At 29.4% G+C, this 15,559-nt stretch overlaps 1 protein-coding gene across 6 annotated transcripts; it reads left to right on the top strand.

Moving 5' to 3' along the window:
- Positions 1 to 488: 488 nt before the first annotated feature.
- Positions 489 to 15,538, top strand: LOC145199873 (uncharacterized). Of its 6 annotated transcripts, none has more exons than XM_090081223.1 (8): positions 489 to 618; positions 5,188 to 5,417; positions 5,672 to 5,789; positions 5,934 to 6,204; positions 6,678 to 6,776; positions 8,976 to 9,645; positions 13,148 to 14,540; positions 15,089 to 15,538. In XM_090081223.1, exons 2-8 carry the CDS (start codon positions 5,307 to 5,309, stop codon positions 15,358 to 15,360), a joined length of 2,934 nt encoding a protein of 977 aa, XP_089937349.1. In that variant the 5' UTR covers positions 489 to 618; positions 5,188 to 5,306; the 3' UTR covers positions 15,361 to 15,538. The 6 variants fall into 6 exon arrangements, with proteins under 6 accessions (XP_089937349.1, XP_089937352.1, XP_089937350.1 ...); XM_090081226.1 differs by having other exon boundaries at positions 586 to 618; positions 5,934 to 6,220; XM_090081224.1 differs by lacking the exon at positions 489 to 618 and having other exon boundaries at positions 5,186 to 5,417.
- The last annotated feature ends 21 nt before the right edge of the window (positions 15,539 to 15,559 follow it).

The following is a 15,559-nucleotide window of genomic DNA, read 5'->3' on the forward strand; positions in this document are numbered from 1 at the left end:
CACGCAACCTCACTCAGCAACAATTTGAATGCAACTATTTTAACAAAATACAAAATATCAATTAACAAGCACTCAGTGTTACCGCAACATGTAAAATAAACCCGCAAGTGGTCTGTGCAACATGCGCAAAACGTGAGTTGTTTTTACAGACCACACGAATACGTAATTATTGATAACCTAAGGTTATCGCGGCGCATGTCTGATTTTTACGGAATATCATAGATACCGCAAGTTGGAAAAGTTTTTTGCAACAAAATGAAATAGTCAAAAAATGCAAAAAATTCAATTGATCTGAGTAGTTTCGAGCTTTTCTTTCGTTTCTTACATTCATGGCCTGTTTATTTATAAATAAATTAGGCCATGTTACATTTTATTTCTCAAATTTCACTTTTACTTTCGGCCGCAGTATTATTAATTGAACACCTCGACACTTAAACAAAGCGAAATTATTTATATACACTAGGGGGTTGACTTTTCAATTTTTTCAATTAAAAATGAATGGGTATATTTTTAAAAGCTGACATTATTAAATTTGTTTATAGAAATACATGCTTTTAGATCTTTGGTAGCAAAAACATTCCCCGTAGAAACGTTTTTTTTTTTAAACAAGCTAAAAAGGTAATCTTTTTTACGTTTTTTTATACGTTTTTTATTTTTTGTATGATACGACTATATATACATATATAATTTTATGTATAAATTGTTTAAATTCATCAAATGCTAATTGCTTCTGCAAGTGTCATCTTTAACTGTCGTTTGCTGTCAAAATAAGCGTGTTCAAATCAAGGTGATTATTTTGTGTTTACTAAAATCTGTAATTAATATAATTAAAAAAGGTTATTTATGTGTGCTTAAAATGTAAAATAGGTTTAATTTTAAGCTTCATATGTAACTTACAATTATAATTAACGCATACTTTATATTTTAGAATTGTCAAGAATAAGCTCGAAGAAAGCTGAAAAACATGAAAATATCAAAGCCTGGTCTTAAAATCTAGTCCACTTTGAGAAATCAACAAGATCTCACATACCCAAAGTTTTAGAGCCACTTGATAATTTGAATATAATGCCAAAAGCTTATTCTGTTATTGGTCCGTTTATTTGCTTATCAAATTTAGAGAAGTCAGTTTATTCGAGATGTAAAAGAGTTGGCGCAGAATTATCTGTTTTATCCCAGCAAGCACACAACGTTGAAACAACGTTGATCCACGTTGGTTAAAGTTATTTCTACGTTGTTTCAACGTTGTGTGCTTGCTGGGATGGCTCAAGCTTAGTTTACCAAAAATAAATGAAAGATCTATAACAAAAGATGTGGAAATTCTCATTAACAAATATCATTCAGTTCAAAAATCTAAACAATGTTTTGAAGAAAAGTGGGATTATTTTATTTGATATAACTAAAGTAAATGGTAACTGGCTTAGCAACGAAGACAAACCATTTTATTTCTTACAAGTGGATACTAATGGTCAAGTTGGTTATTGTACATCAAAAACTGTTTAAGTACATCCATCTAAGGCTGGCAGAACACCACTGTGGCTGTTAACTTAGTTAAGAAGTCAAAACTAAGTATTAAGAAATCAGCAGAAGTTTGCAAAAATTTATCTGAATGTGGTGTCAATGTACAAGCCCCATCTAAACCTGGGGTTTATAGAGCTACAATGTCAGCAGCTCAAAAAATGGAAAAGCACATTTAATGTTACATTTAAGTAATTTAATGTTACATTTTGACGGTAAAAGAATGTCAGAGAAGGAGTATAAAGTCTTGATTTTAAAAAAATGCAGAAAAGGAGGTGAAACTGTAGCCATTTTAAAACTAGATGATGGGAAAGCTATTAGCATTTACAGTGGAATAGTTAAAGTGTTGGATAAGTTTCAACTATGAATTAATATTAAAGATATAATATCTGATACTACAAGTGTGAATACTGGGAGTAGAAATGGAGTTTTAATTCAACTGCAAAGAAAACTTGAAAGAAAAAATCTTGAACCATTTCAATTTATTAGTTGTCAGCATCATGTTTTGGACACAATTTTGAAATATACTATGAATAAAATTCTTAACGAAGGAGTGTCAAAATTGCCAGAATTACATTACAAATTTATTGAAAACCTGCAAAAAAATTATGAAAATTTGAAGTAAGCTTCAAGCAAGGTGAACAAATTTGTAAAGTGAAGACTAATAAACGGAGAGACGACATGGAGTTTTTGTTCGAGTTGGTACGACGCATGAAGGTGAATGGCAGCTTTCCAGCTATAAACTTCAAAAGTCTGCCATTGTTGCATAATGCCAGATGGAATTCAAGAGCAATCTATGCCCTTCTGGCTTTTATTTTAACTGAATCGGATAATAATCAATTGCACTTGATTTGCGACTTCATTGCATCAACTTGGTCTGATATATGGTTTTCTGACATGCAATACTCAGAACACGGTTTTAAAAATTTAGAACAAACAATAACTTCAACTTCAGCCATGAAGACCTTTAAAAAGATTTTGGTCACAGGAGCCCAGCAGAATACAAGTAATTCAGAGATCCAATATTTGTGCTGAAAGAGCCATAAAAGTTATGCAAGAAATTCATGCCAGAGATATAGACAGAATGAACTACAGATTTATTCTGCAAAACGACTTTTAAATTGTACCTTGTTTAACTGAAAGTTATTTTGTCAAAATAAATTGTTATTTATCTGGTAATTTGTCGATTTTTATGTATTTCTCAAATAAAAACAGATTCTCCTAGTTGCGGGGGACGTTTTTGTAACTTGAGTTAATAGAACTTTTAAAATCGGTAATCTAAGGTAGAATGTCATATTTTGGCACTATACCCAAGTATAGTTGTGAAAAAGTCAACCCCCTAATATACACTGATCTCAAAATATAACTGGATAGCGTATACAGGAAATTTCTTGAAGCCAGTTTTGGCCACCCAAGATAGAAGCGGGACTAACGAATGGTGATATGAAAATTAAGAAATTGATGATAATCAAGTTTTATATCTTAAGCTCAAATGTTGATAAATATATGATTTTCTAATAAAAATCTTTTTTTTGTCAAACATAAGATTTTTTCCATAAAAATAACGGAATATTACATATTTGCATAAATTTCAAATAAAAATATTTTTATACTTAACAAAACATATTCTTACAATAACTTGTTGTATTAACTTTGGCTTTTTCTAACTAAGTGCGAGTTTTGATTTTAGTTTGTTTCAATTTAGTTTGTTTAATAGGAGTGAAGAAAAAGTATTTGTTTACTTGTGCAGAAATCTCAGATTTCAAATAGTTAGCATTTGCTATATAATTTATGTACCTTTTAGTTCTTAACTACCCAATGCTGTGTGCTAGAAGGTTAATAACACAACTGCATGGTAGGCAGCTGATTTTGTTTTTGAGATAAAGCATTTTTCATGCATTAGTTTTTCAGATAGGTACTACAAAGTTATAAATGCTGCATAAACTATTAGCTGAGCGCTGTGATTACACACAACTCAGAGGTTCCTTCTAGAGTTAATTGGTTCTATAAATTTTTTATATGTAAATACTTGTTTTATATATATATATATATATATATATATATATATATATATATATATATATATATATATATATATATATATATATATATATATATATATATATATATATATTATCATATCATCATAAAAATATTTTTCATTGGTTTTTGAATAGGATAAGTTTTGTTAATTGCTTCTTAAGCTTTTTTTCAGTTATTTTGACAGTTTGTTCTTTCAGATGATAAAGACATATTTTTGCATATTTTTCTGAAATAAGTTTAGTCAGTGAAAATAAATGGTTATCAGTTACAGCTGAGTCAAACATATGAGAAGTTTGTTCATTAAATATTTTTGAGTAATCAACTGGTCTCAAAACAGCACTAGAAATGGGATTCCCTATTTCATTTGGAAGCTTGCTATTTGTTAAGGCAAGCAATCTTTGGAAACATCTTTCAGTTTCTTCACATGATAACACGTTTGGTTGGTTTAATTTACCCTTCTCTGTCTTTAAATTTTAAAAAACTGGTTTGTTCGAAACGATAGGAAAGTACTAATGCATTCCGACATTAAATGCAGATGGTTTTTTGTAAATTTATGCATCATACATTTTTTGATAAGATATATAATGTTGATAGCGTTTGATAACATACAAAATATGTTATCAAAAATTTTCCTTAATAAGTTGTTTTGAATAACAAGTCAAAAACAATTGACTCAATTATTGAGAGCTGGAATATCTCAAAGAATGATATATAAGTAAAATACTATATTTTGTATTTAATATTCTTATTAAATATTATATCTATTTTTTACATTCATGTATTAAATAATCCTAGAAGGAACCCCTGAGTTGTGTATACTTACAGCACTCAGCTAATAGTTCATGCAGCATGTACATATCTGGTATCTTGTTACAAAAATTGAAAATATAAAATTTGTCAAAATTGTAAGTAGACACAACTGCCGCTTACCATGTAGTTATGTTATCAACCTTCTAGCACACTACATTGGGTAATTAAGAACTAAAAGGTTCATAAATTATGCATGAAAATTAATTAATTTAGTCATAAATTGTACTTAAAAAGTATATTGAATATTTTGTACTTTAACATTTAAGTAATTTCTTTAATTGTCTTTTTTTAAAAACCACTTAAATTCTTTAAAATTTTTAAAACTTTATTTTATAGTTTTTCTTTCAAAACTCTGTTTAATTATTTTCTTTCATATTTCAATAAAAAGCCTTACAAAAAATGTACATCTTTAACCACTAAGAGCTCTGATCGCCACCATTATGGGAGGCCAATTTTGGCTTCAAATTAAAAAAAAAAAATTAATTGAATACGCTATCCAGTTATATTTTGAGATTAGTGATTATATACAATATATGTAGCTCTTTACCCTCCAAAAGATTTATGCATAATACTTTTGGTAGTGATTTAATACTTTAAATTACAAAGTTAAAGTTGCTTTAAAAAAGATGAACAAAGACTATTACCAGATAAAGCTGCTCTGCAAAGTTACTGGTTGCAGTTCTTATATTATCTCTAGACATCAGACACTTTGTGACAAGCACATGAAGCGTTCCATAAATGTCGCTGATTGCGTTGTGATAATTCTACTGTTGATAATGATGGAGGTTTATGTTTAATTTGTTATCAAAAATTTTTTAGGCCAAATCTTGTTACAGTTACTAATAAGAGTCATGAAGAAATTTTATCAAAAAAAGATACTTTGCCACCATCAGCTTGTGTTTCTGTCTTAAATTATAATACTGATTATTCAAAAAAGAATGAAATGTTTAGTATGTGAAAAAGAAATCCACATTGCTGATCTTCTTAATGATTCAATATGCAAGAGATGCTATGCAAGCCAACATGAGCAATTAAGTTATTTCAAACCAGTAAGTAAAGTTTGCAATGTGATAAATTATTTTTTGTGTTATTTAACTTGGTTGCATCAAGAATTTTAAGTAAATTTGATATCTTTGTTTTTACATAAGTGTCCAAATATCTACAAATTTTTTAGAATTACTTTTTTTTTGTCAAATGTGATTTCTTATTCCATGATCAGTTGGTGTTTAAAATATTGAAATAAAAAACAAAGTGAAGTTAATAATTTATTTGCATACAGTAAAAAAACAACTTTGTGTTTCAGGATAAAAAAAGTTTGAATATCAAATGTGTGAACAAGAATTGTGAATTTTTTGGAAGTTCTGAAACCAACTATAATTGTTCAATATGCTTTAAAAATTCATTGTCTGGAGAACCAACTGGTAATAAAAGTGACCATGAAATGTGTTTCCTAAAATTCATATCTGTTTAAATAAAAGAGTGTCGTTATTTATTGTGAAAATCAACAGTAACTTTAAGTTTTTTAAATGTTTTTAAAGGCAATGAAAATGCTTTGTTTGCTTTAGAACAGTTAAAAGCTGATAAAAGTCCTCAAACGGCTACTTCTATGACTCCATTATATGAAACAGATAGACAAGAAATGTTGCAAACTGATGAAATTCCTCAAAAGACAATTCCTATGCCTCTGTCATATGAAAGAATGAGCCAAGAAGCAACAGAACTTGGGCTTCTACCTAAAAACTATAAAAACATTGACTGCTTGATGCCTCGTCAAAAGCTCATTTCTTTCATGTACAGTTCTCTTAAAAAAAAACGCTCTCCGTTTAAAGTTACTTGGTATGTGAAAAAGACAGTAAGAATTTAGTTAATAGAGTTTAGTTTTTTAATCCATTTGAAGTTATCAACAATGTTTCTCTTTTTTTTTTACTTTTTTTTTTGTTGCTCTTTTTGTTTTTAATATCTTAAACATTAAGCACTGTATCAAGCTGTATGGCTATTTATGAAAATTTTGATATCTTTTTTTTTTTATTTTTTTTTTGTTATAATGAGTTATTTATTTTGTTTATCAATTTCAGCGATGATAGTTTTAAAAAATTTGCTAGTAGAATTCTTTTAGCAGCAATGTCTTGCTTATTTATAACTTATTAATATCTTACTTATTTATATCTTACTTATTTATATCTTAATTATTTATATCTTACTTATTTATATCTTACTTATTTATATCTTACTTATTTGTAACTTACTTATTTATAACTTATGAATAAATGAGAGAGTTTAACATTCTGTAATATTTTGACATCTTCCAGCATGATGTTTGGACAAAGTGGTTCAGGCAAAACCTCATTTATCAATCATTTGATTGGATTAAACTTGTTGAAGACAAATCCTGTTCACTCAGAAACCAGGTTTGTTTTTTTTTTGTTCTTTTTTGTTTTTTGTTTTGTTTTGTTCTAGATAAATAATTGTAAGATAAATGTAATGGTTTGAAAATAACTAATATTATGTTAGTTTTATAAATGTTATTTTGTAGAGATGTAAAGTTCAAATGCAAAAAATTAGATTATAAAAGTTTGAAAATAACTACAGTTTTGTGAAATAGTTAAGAACCGCTAAATAAAAAAAAATATTTTTTTCAAATAAATTTAATTAATTTTTCTAAAGATAAATTCAATAAATTTAATCAATTCTTCTAAAGATAATAAAGTAGTCTTTTTTTTTTCAAACATATTAAATAGAACATGAGAAAAAAGAAAAATTTTTTTTTTTTGAAAATTAGTCAATAGAACCTATAAAAATAAGGATTAAATATTATGTGTTAATTTTTTTAATATCTTTTTTGTGCAAAAGTTGAGAACCACAAAGAATTTTTGGTGCTAAACCTTTTTTGTTTAAATATTCTACTAATGACTTGAGTCTTTAACCAAAAAACCGATAAAAGTATTTGAAAAAAATTAATTTTTTTCAAGTACTTTTAAAAAATTTAATTTCAAACAAAAAATTCTTTTCTTTTGAAAAAAATGAGTAGAAAAGCTATTACCTATGAAGATCGTGTAAAACTGGTGCATTTTCACCAGGATTGTAAATCCGCTCATGAAATTGGAAAAATAATAAATCGATCGCATAGTTCAGTGTTAACAATCATCAAAAGATTCAAAGAGAACAAATCTTACGTTGATCGCCATCGTTCTGGAAAACCGCATTTGACGACAGCCAATGATGATTGCCTTTTAATCAGGTTGGCAAAGAAAAATCAAACCATGCCGTTGCATGAATTAAGAAGGGAATGAAAGCTTTCAAATGGACGTCAAGCATCGGCATCACTTGTGCGTTGGAAACTATTAGCTAACAATATGTTATGGAAAAAAGCTGTTCTAAAACCGCAACTTACCAAACAACATACAAAAAAGCGAAAAGAATTTTTCCAAAGCGTCAAAGAATGGTCGAAACAAAAATGAAGGACAGTAATGTTTATTGATGAGATGAATATCAAGGTTGATAACCGAAAAAAGCAAATTATGATTCGCAGGCAGCCTTCAGAAAACAAGGTAGCGGGTTGGTTGGAATATGGTGCTGCATGACATATTATAATCTCGGTAGGTTTGAATTATTTGATGGTCAACTCAATTCTATTTATTAAGTGGATATTTTAAATAATAACTTGTTACCGTGAATTGATGCACTTGAGCAAAGCGTTCCGTTTACTTTTCAGCAAAATAATGCACCATGTCACAGGGCTAAAATTGTCTCTAAATGGTTCGAAAGCAAAAATATTGAGCGTCTAACTTGGCCATCAAATAGTCCAGATCTAAACTGCATTGAAAATCTTTGGAGTTGGCTTGTTAAAGAGATTGCCAAGAAAGCACCAAGGAGCCTTGAGGAGTTGCGCAATATTTTACCAGCAATACTTGGAAACATTCCCAAACATATTTTAGAGAATTTAATAGACTCAATGCCAAATCGTATAAATGAGTGCTTAAAAAATCATGGTAGAATTACGTGGTATTAAGTAAAAATTACTGTTTTTTGTTCTGTGGTTCTTAACTTTTTCACAATTTTTTTTAAATAAAAATTAACTATAAAACTTTAAATATATTTTTTAAATTTGTTTAAAAGTTTTTATCATTATTATTATTTTTTATCTTGTTTGTCTATTTTCTAAAATTTATTATTATTATTTTTTTTACCAGAAAAATATATTCGGTTAAATAAAAATTTAAAAATAAAAATAAACTATGATTTGTTTTTTTGATGGTTCTTAACTTTTTCACAATACTGTATTATGGTGTTAGTTTTATATATCCCATATGTTTGCATAAATGAAAAATTCAAATGCTAAATTGTTTGCATAGTACCTTAGTAATCTTAAATGCTTTTTGCAGTGTTTTAATCCCATATCATTCAGTTTTTATTGCAAATATTTTCTATTAAAACTCTGGTGCCATTTTCTATACTTACACTATATTCTTGTCCCATAATAGTTTCTACACTTGCACAATATGCTTGCCCCAAAATGGTTTGTTTTGTTTTGTTTTTTTCTTGCTGTTTTTCTACTCATTTCTCATTCTAATATCAAAGGTTTTATAGTTCTTAAAAACATTTTCTAGAGATATTCAAGAGATTGTTTTAAGCATGAATGATCCTACACTTGGTGTTTCAAATCTACAACTAACTATTGTTGATACTCCTGGTTATTTTGATGATAAAGGTATTGAGGAAGATGAAAGAAATCATAGAGCAATACTAAAGTATAAGGACGATAAGTTAGGAGACTATTATCCCAACCTTATCATTGTTGTAATTCATGGTTGCGTTAACAGATTTAACAATGATCTTCCATTTGTTAAGGCCCTTGAAAAGCTAAGTGAAACCAGTTTAATTGATCTATCCCATCCAAATGTTATCTGTCTCTTTACCTATGCATCAACATTTTTAAATGATCCTGAAGCTTTTGAAAAGAAAAAATCAATGCTAGTAGATTTGTGTCAACAAAAATTACGCATAACTGTATCAGTGTGCTATGTAGAGAATGATGTTACAAGTTTGAAAAAAAATGGAGATTGGACTGTACTTCCTGATGGTACCAATCAGCCTCTCAATGTCTTTGATTGTGCCAAAGAAGTTCTAAAAGGAGGCAGCAAATGTAAAAAAGATGTTGATCCACTTGGTATGGCAACATTTGCCAGATTTTTTGCTGGAAAAAAAGGTGGTTATGAAATTACACCTGAAGTGTATGATTTTAAAGATTACTACGATGGTTATAAGACAATCAAACAGGTATGGCTGGAATGAAATACAATTTTTTTTAATTTGTTAAATTTTTCTTATAAACAAAAACTCAAAAGACATGAAAACTACTAGATAACGGTTTTAAGAAATATTGTTTCAAGGAATGTCCTTTAAAATTAACTAAATAATTTGATTCATATTTGTAGCTTTGGTCAGTATAAATGATTATAAACATCATCGGTGAATATATATAAAAAAACATTCAACCTTGTATAGTTTATTAGATTTTATTTATTTGTAGCATTCTGTGAAAATAGGGTACTAGTCTTCTAAAAAGAGGGCTGGTACTAGTTTTTTATACTGAGTTTTATGGTTTAATTAACAAATATAGTAATGCTTGCTTTCTTTGCCAAATGTTATCATAATGGAAATGAAAGCATTGAGTTATTAAATCATCCAACACACTAAAAAAATTTGATTTTGTTCCTTTTTTTGCTCAAATATAAAAATACCATTTAGGCATGTGTTGGTAAACAGACTATGTTTATATGTCTCACACATAATACTTTGTAAACTTATGGGCCTTAGTGAATCACAGTGTTTTAGCCTTATATTTTATCATTGTTATTCTCAATAAAATTAAAATTAAAACATGAAGAGTTCTAATAAAATCCTACCAGTTTCAAAGCCTGTAAAAGTTTTACCAAAGTTACCAATTATGAAAATATGCATGCGAAATTCCTCATTAACTTAGTTTTTACTTCTAGCTGCTTGCTTATTATGAAAATTCCATTTTTGAAAGTGAGAGTTTTAAATTCATTTTTCTTGTCCTTTACTTATACGTCAACTTTTTCTAACATACAAAAAAATTTTCTTTAATTTATTTTTTTTTTCACTTTTTTATTCACTTATGTTGTGAAACCCCTCTGTAGCTCTTGAAATCCTGTAACACAACCCTGCAGCACTTTTAACTGTGGCTGCTTTGATTTTAGGCTCCACCCATTAAATAAAATATGTGTATTGTTTCATTTTTAAAGTTAATTTTGTAATTATGATTCTTTAATTAAATGAATAGGATTATATCAGTGTCATTGTACTGACAATTTAATAATTTGCACTTATTCTGAGATGTATTTATAAACATAAATCCAGAGTTACATATATAAACTGGAATAAGCTGATAGAGACAACTTATTTCAGTTCTCAACAATATCATCAGTGATAGTTCAGTTTATCAAATTGTTCTATAGAAGTATTGTAATTTTTAAATATCGAATTCAGTTTAGATATTAGTATCATAGTAGCTTTGGTTGACAAAGCTAGCTACAAGGTAGGCACAAATGACAGCACTATTAATGACACTTTTAACAATAATGTAATTGCACTGCGCTCAAATAATTGTGTGAAGTGAGGAAATGAACATTACATAGTTGCTTTATTTTAATATATTTCAAAAATTTAAACCTTCTTAATGGATTTCAACTAGAGATCTTTTTAAATATTGTTGGAGTAGTTTGTTTCATGATGGTATTTTAGGGATTTTTGTGGATAATGAGTGAGTATAAATAGAACACAGATATTTTGTAGAATAGAGTTACTTTATAATTCCAACTTTGTAGTGAAGATACAAGGTATGTTCAAAAAAAGGTTATTTTTCAAATTTCTCATATGCATTTGATTCTTGATTTTTTGTTTAATTATGTTGGTACACAGGTTCCCTACATATTTTGACATGATCAGCCATTTGAAAATCATCAGAAAATCTGTGTTAAATTTTGTGCAAAAACTAAAATTAAGAGTTCCAACGCACACAGAATGGTGTCAGTGGCATTTGGCCAATATTATAAAACAGTTTATGTCCATAACATATTCCAATGCTTCCAATTTTTGTAGGTGCAGTAAGTCACTTAAAATGTAAAATTTTTAATGTTTAATAAATTAAAAGCTACAGACTTTGACTTGTTTTAAATTCTTTTTTTTTTTAATATTTTGTAATTTTTACATTTCAAGTAATTTTTGGCACCTAAAAGTTAGCTTTGGAATAAGTAGGAACCTTAAACTGTTTTATAACATCAACCATATACCACATCACTGAAGAGCTAAAGGCCATATGTGAATGTTCAGTTTATATTCTTTAAATAAGATCAGAATTTTATTACATTAATCATGTACTCATTATTTTAAAGTTAATATACTCTTAGAATCATTTCATGCTTTTTTTCATGTACATTTTCATGTGCGATTCTATTTTTTCTGTGCTAAGATTGGTTGTTCTTTCAAAAGCTACATGACCAGTAGATAAGAATAGTCTTTTACTTTTGGCTGAATAGACAAGAACAGAAAGAAACTTCTCTGCCAGCCAGATAAGGTTAGGCCACTGTAGAAATATATTCTTACTCAGAGCAATCATACTTGCATCTTCTTCATCTGATAATTGTAGATGGTCCTTTCTAGGTGAAGAGCTGGAAATTGAATTGTGTGGTTGAAGTATGGATTGCACTGCAGCATCCTTTATGATGTCATAATTACAAGGCTGCATCCCTTAATTATTGGTGCTCCACAATAAAGAACCTGCTCTCAAAACTCTTAAGAGTTTAGTCTGCCACATCAGCAACAACATGAAATTCAGAAAAGAGTTCCCTGCTGAGTATCACGCTTTATTGCAACAAAATGAATAATCATTCACCTGAACTAATTTGTGATGAAAACACTATAAAATACTATTTTACTGATGAATGACATTAATTTTATATTGAGTTGGCTTCAGTTTGTGTTACATTATCTTTAAGTAACTATAAAGGTCCAGATTTGATTGCAACTGTTTTGGTTTTTTTTTTTTAATATACTTGTAGCTTTTGCAGAATAGTTATTGTGTCAGATAAAACCACTGCACAAAAAGAAGGTAAAACGGTTTTGAAGAACATGATTCAGCCTCCACATAGTCTTGAGCTGTGGTTTCAAAGAATATATTGTCTGATTGGGGAAAGAAAAATTTGCGGCTATCTTCATTTAAACTGCACTGTTTTAATAGCTACTAACTGCTTTAACACATATTGATCAAAAATGGGGGTCTTTGATAACCATCTACAGAGCACGATATCTTGACGAGTGAGGGGTTGTTTTAAAGCTGGATAAATATTTATCTTTGGATAATAATAATTTTTTGATCTCGTAAGTGGAATTTTTCTTTAGCCATGTCCAAAAATGCACGTGCCATTATTACCTTGAATTTCATTATTTAATCTTTAAAAACTTTAAAGTTCAGCCAAGGTACTTTGCAGCCTTTAAAACTTATTACAACAAATTTCAAGCGCTGAAATTTATTTTTATTCTAGCAAGTTAATAATTAATTTTCATAATAAATTTTATTTTGTTTATATTTAAGTCAGTTTTCTTGTTTATTATTGTCTAGTTTTGCTAACACCTTACCCCTGTGCTGAATTATTCTTTAACTTTCATTTTCTATTTTTTTCATAATGTTCTCAAATATTTTGGCCTGTAGATGTAGATTTTGGCCTGGAAATAGACTAACGTTGTGCTTTTTTTTTAGTCCCAAATAAACGTGCGAAAATCGATTTCTGGTCAAATCTGTTTCGGTAAAGGCTATGACGTCTTCCATGACGAAATAAAAACATACGACATCTTTGAAACAGGACCAACAGGGCAGCAATTAGGGTTTGAAATTAAAAAAGGTGTGAATTTAACTAAATGTGATCAAGAAGAGTCTATCTTTTATGGAGCGGATATGGAATCCTATGTTTCTCAGAGGTTAAAAGATGTCGGATTAATGGGAATAGTTGATCCCAAGTTTTTAACATTAAAAAAAAACAAAACTGGAACAACATTTAGTGGTGATCTGAGACCATCTTCGTCAAAATCGGAATTTTCATACCTTCATGAAGTTAGGAGGTACAGGTTGGATGTAGATGATGCAACAAGATTAAAACTAAACGACGATTTAATAAATGACGTCATGTCTAATGACTTTCCGTCCGAATACGTTGAAAATAATCGTAACTACACGGAATTTTTCCAAATGTTTTTTAACAAATGGGGTCATTATGTTATTACCTCTGCGTTTTTAGGCGGAAGTGTTGAATTAACGATGACCGACACCTTTGTAAATGAAAAAGAATCAAATGATAGAATGAAACTCATTTTAGATATTGGGCTAAATATACTTCGACATGGTAATCAATACAACCTGGATTCTGGCGCTACTCCTGGGACTGACGTTTTGCCAACAAATATACAGCTTCATTGGGTTGGCGGAACACCAGAAAATGAAGTTTTAGAGTTGGCTAAAGCAAATACGGTAATCTATAGAAACTGGAAGAATTCTATAGATGTAAAACCCTCTGTTTTAAATACAAACTTAAAGCTGCAATCGATGGGTGAGATTGTCTCTCGTTTAAATCGCGAAAAAGGTATTGCTTGCCAAAAAGCTCTGGATAATTTACTTGGTAAATCTAACTTGAAACAAGTTAGCAAAAAAGCAGTTGCTCCCAAAAGAGTAGATGTAGTGCAGGAAGTTACTCGCGCATCTGCTGCTGCAGCAGCAGAACCTACTCCTTCTAAATGTTTCCCTGGAAACGGAAAAGTGGTCACAATGAAAAGTTGTCCAAAAGTCACACTTGTCAAGGACTTGAGAGTTGGGGACAACGTTCTGTCGTTTGATTTAACGATAAAGAAATTAGTTTTCTCCACGGTCTACATGATCGCTCACAAAAATGAAACAGAACTATCAGACTTTCTCAACATCTTTTGCAGCGATGGAAACGAAGTCACTCTTTCTCATAAGCATCTCATCTACACTGATGGCTTTAAAGTGAAATATGCAGAGCAGATACAAGTTGGAGATGGGCTTTGGACAAGAAACTTTGAAGCTGGTTCACAGTCCGTAAGCCTCAGCAAAGTTGTTGCAATCAAAAGAATTGCTTCAGGTATATATACTCTTTAAAAGAAATCCTTTTTATTTTTGAAACTTTAACAAGATGTTATCCAACATCTGGTGAAAGAAAACTAATAAGCGTAATGGGATGTAGCATACTTGTTGCTAGTTGTTTTAAAATAGTAAAAAATATATCCTTTAAACAAGCTGTTTTTCTGAGAAAAAGTTTCCAACGAAAGAACATCGTGATTGATAAATGAGTGGTTTCAACCAATAGCAGATTTTTACTCTTTTAAGACTAATGCATATCTTTTCTATTAACTCTGTTTTTGTAGATTTCTCGCAATAAACAAATCAATAAAGAGTGACAGTCTTCTCTCCAAACAATAACTCTTTTTTACAAATTTTCTCCTCCATTTATTCTGTATACTTTTCCTAAAATATCCTTCAAAAATCGTCACAAATAGCCGCAAACATATCTACAATTCTTTGGTTTTCATTGGTAAAAACTATTAAAACTATTAAATCTAAACGTCATTAAATGTTCTAGAACTTTCTGCAACGGAATTACAGTTTGTTTTTTTCTACTTTTATTTTTAGTTGGTTTTTATGCTCCTTTCACGATGTGTGGAAACATTTTAGTAAACGGGGTATTGTCCAGCTGTTATGCTGATGTGAAAGATGTCATCTTGCCTGCTTTGGGTAAAGTATCTGGCCAAGAGATTGCCCATTTCGGAACGTCACCTTTAAGATTTGCTTACTTTTTATGTTTCCAAAACTTTCATAAAATTTCAAACAATGAAGAAATGCCGAAATGCATCAAACGCCTAATGCACTTTGGAAAGAAAGCGAATCTAGTTTTTAAAAATTAACATTTTCACTTTCTTATTTACAACTTTAGAAGCTTCTTGAAAAGTTCTCCAAACCATCCAAGATCATAGTTTAAGTTGACTTAATCTACTAAAAGAAATATTTTTCAAAGAAACTTATCACCTTCTATCTCCCATCCAAATCTCCTCATTTAATTTAAATAAAAAATCATTGCAAAAAGGTTTTGTGGATTTAAAAAAA

The sequence above is a fragment of the Hydra viridissima genome, unplaced genomic scaffold (genome assembly GCF_058129835.1).
Source record: "Hydra viridissima isolate aposymbiotic clone 2 unplaced genomic scaffold, HvirCarnegie_v1 scaffold_3, whole genome shotgun sequence".
NCBI classification, from domain to species: Eukaryota; Metazoa; Cnidaria; class Hydrozoa; order Anthoathecata; family Hydridae; genus Hydra; species Hydra viridissima.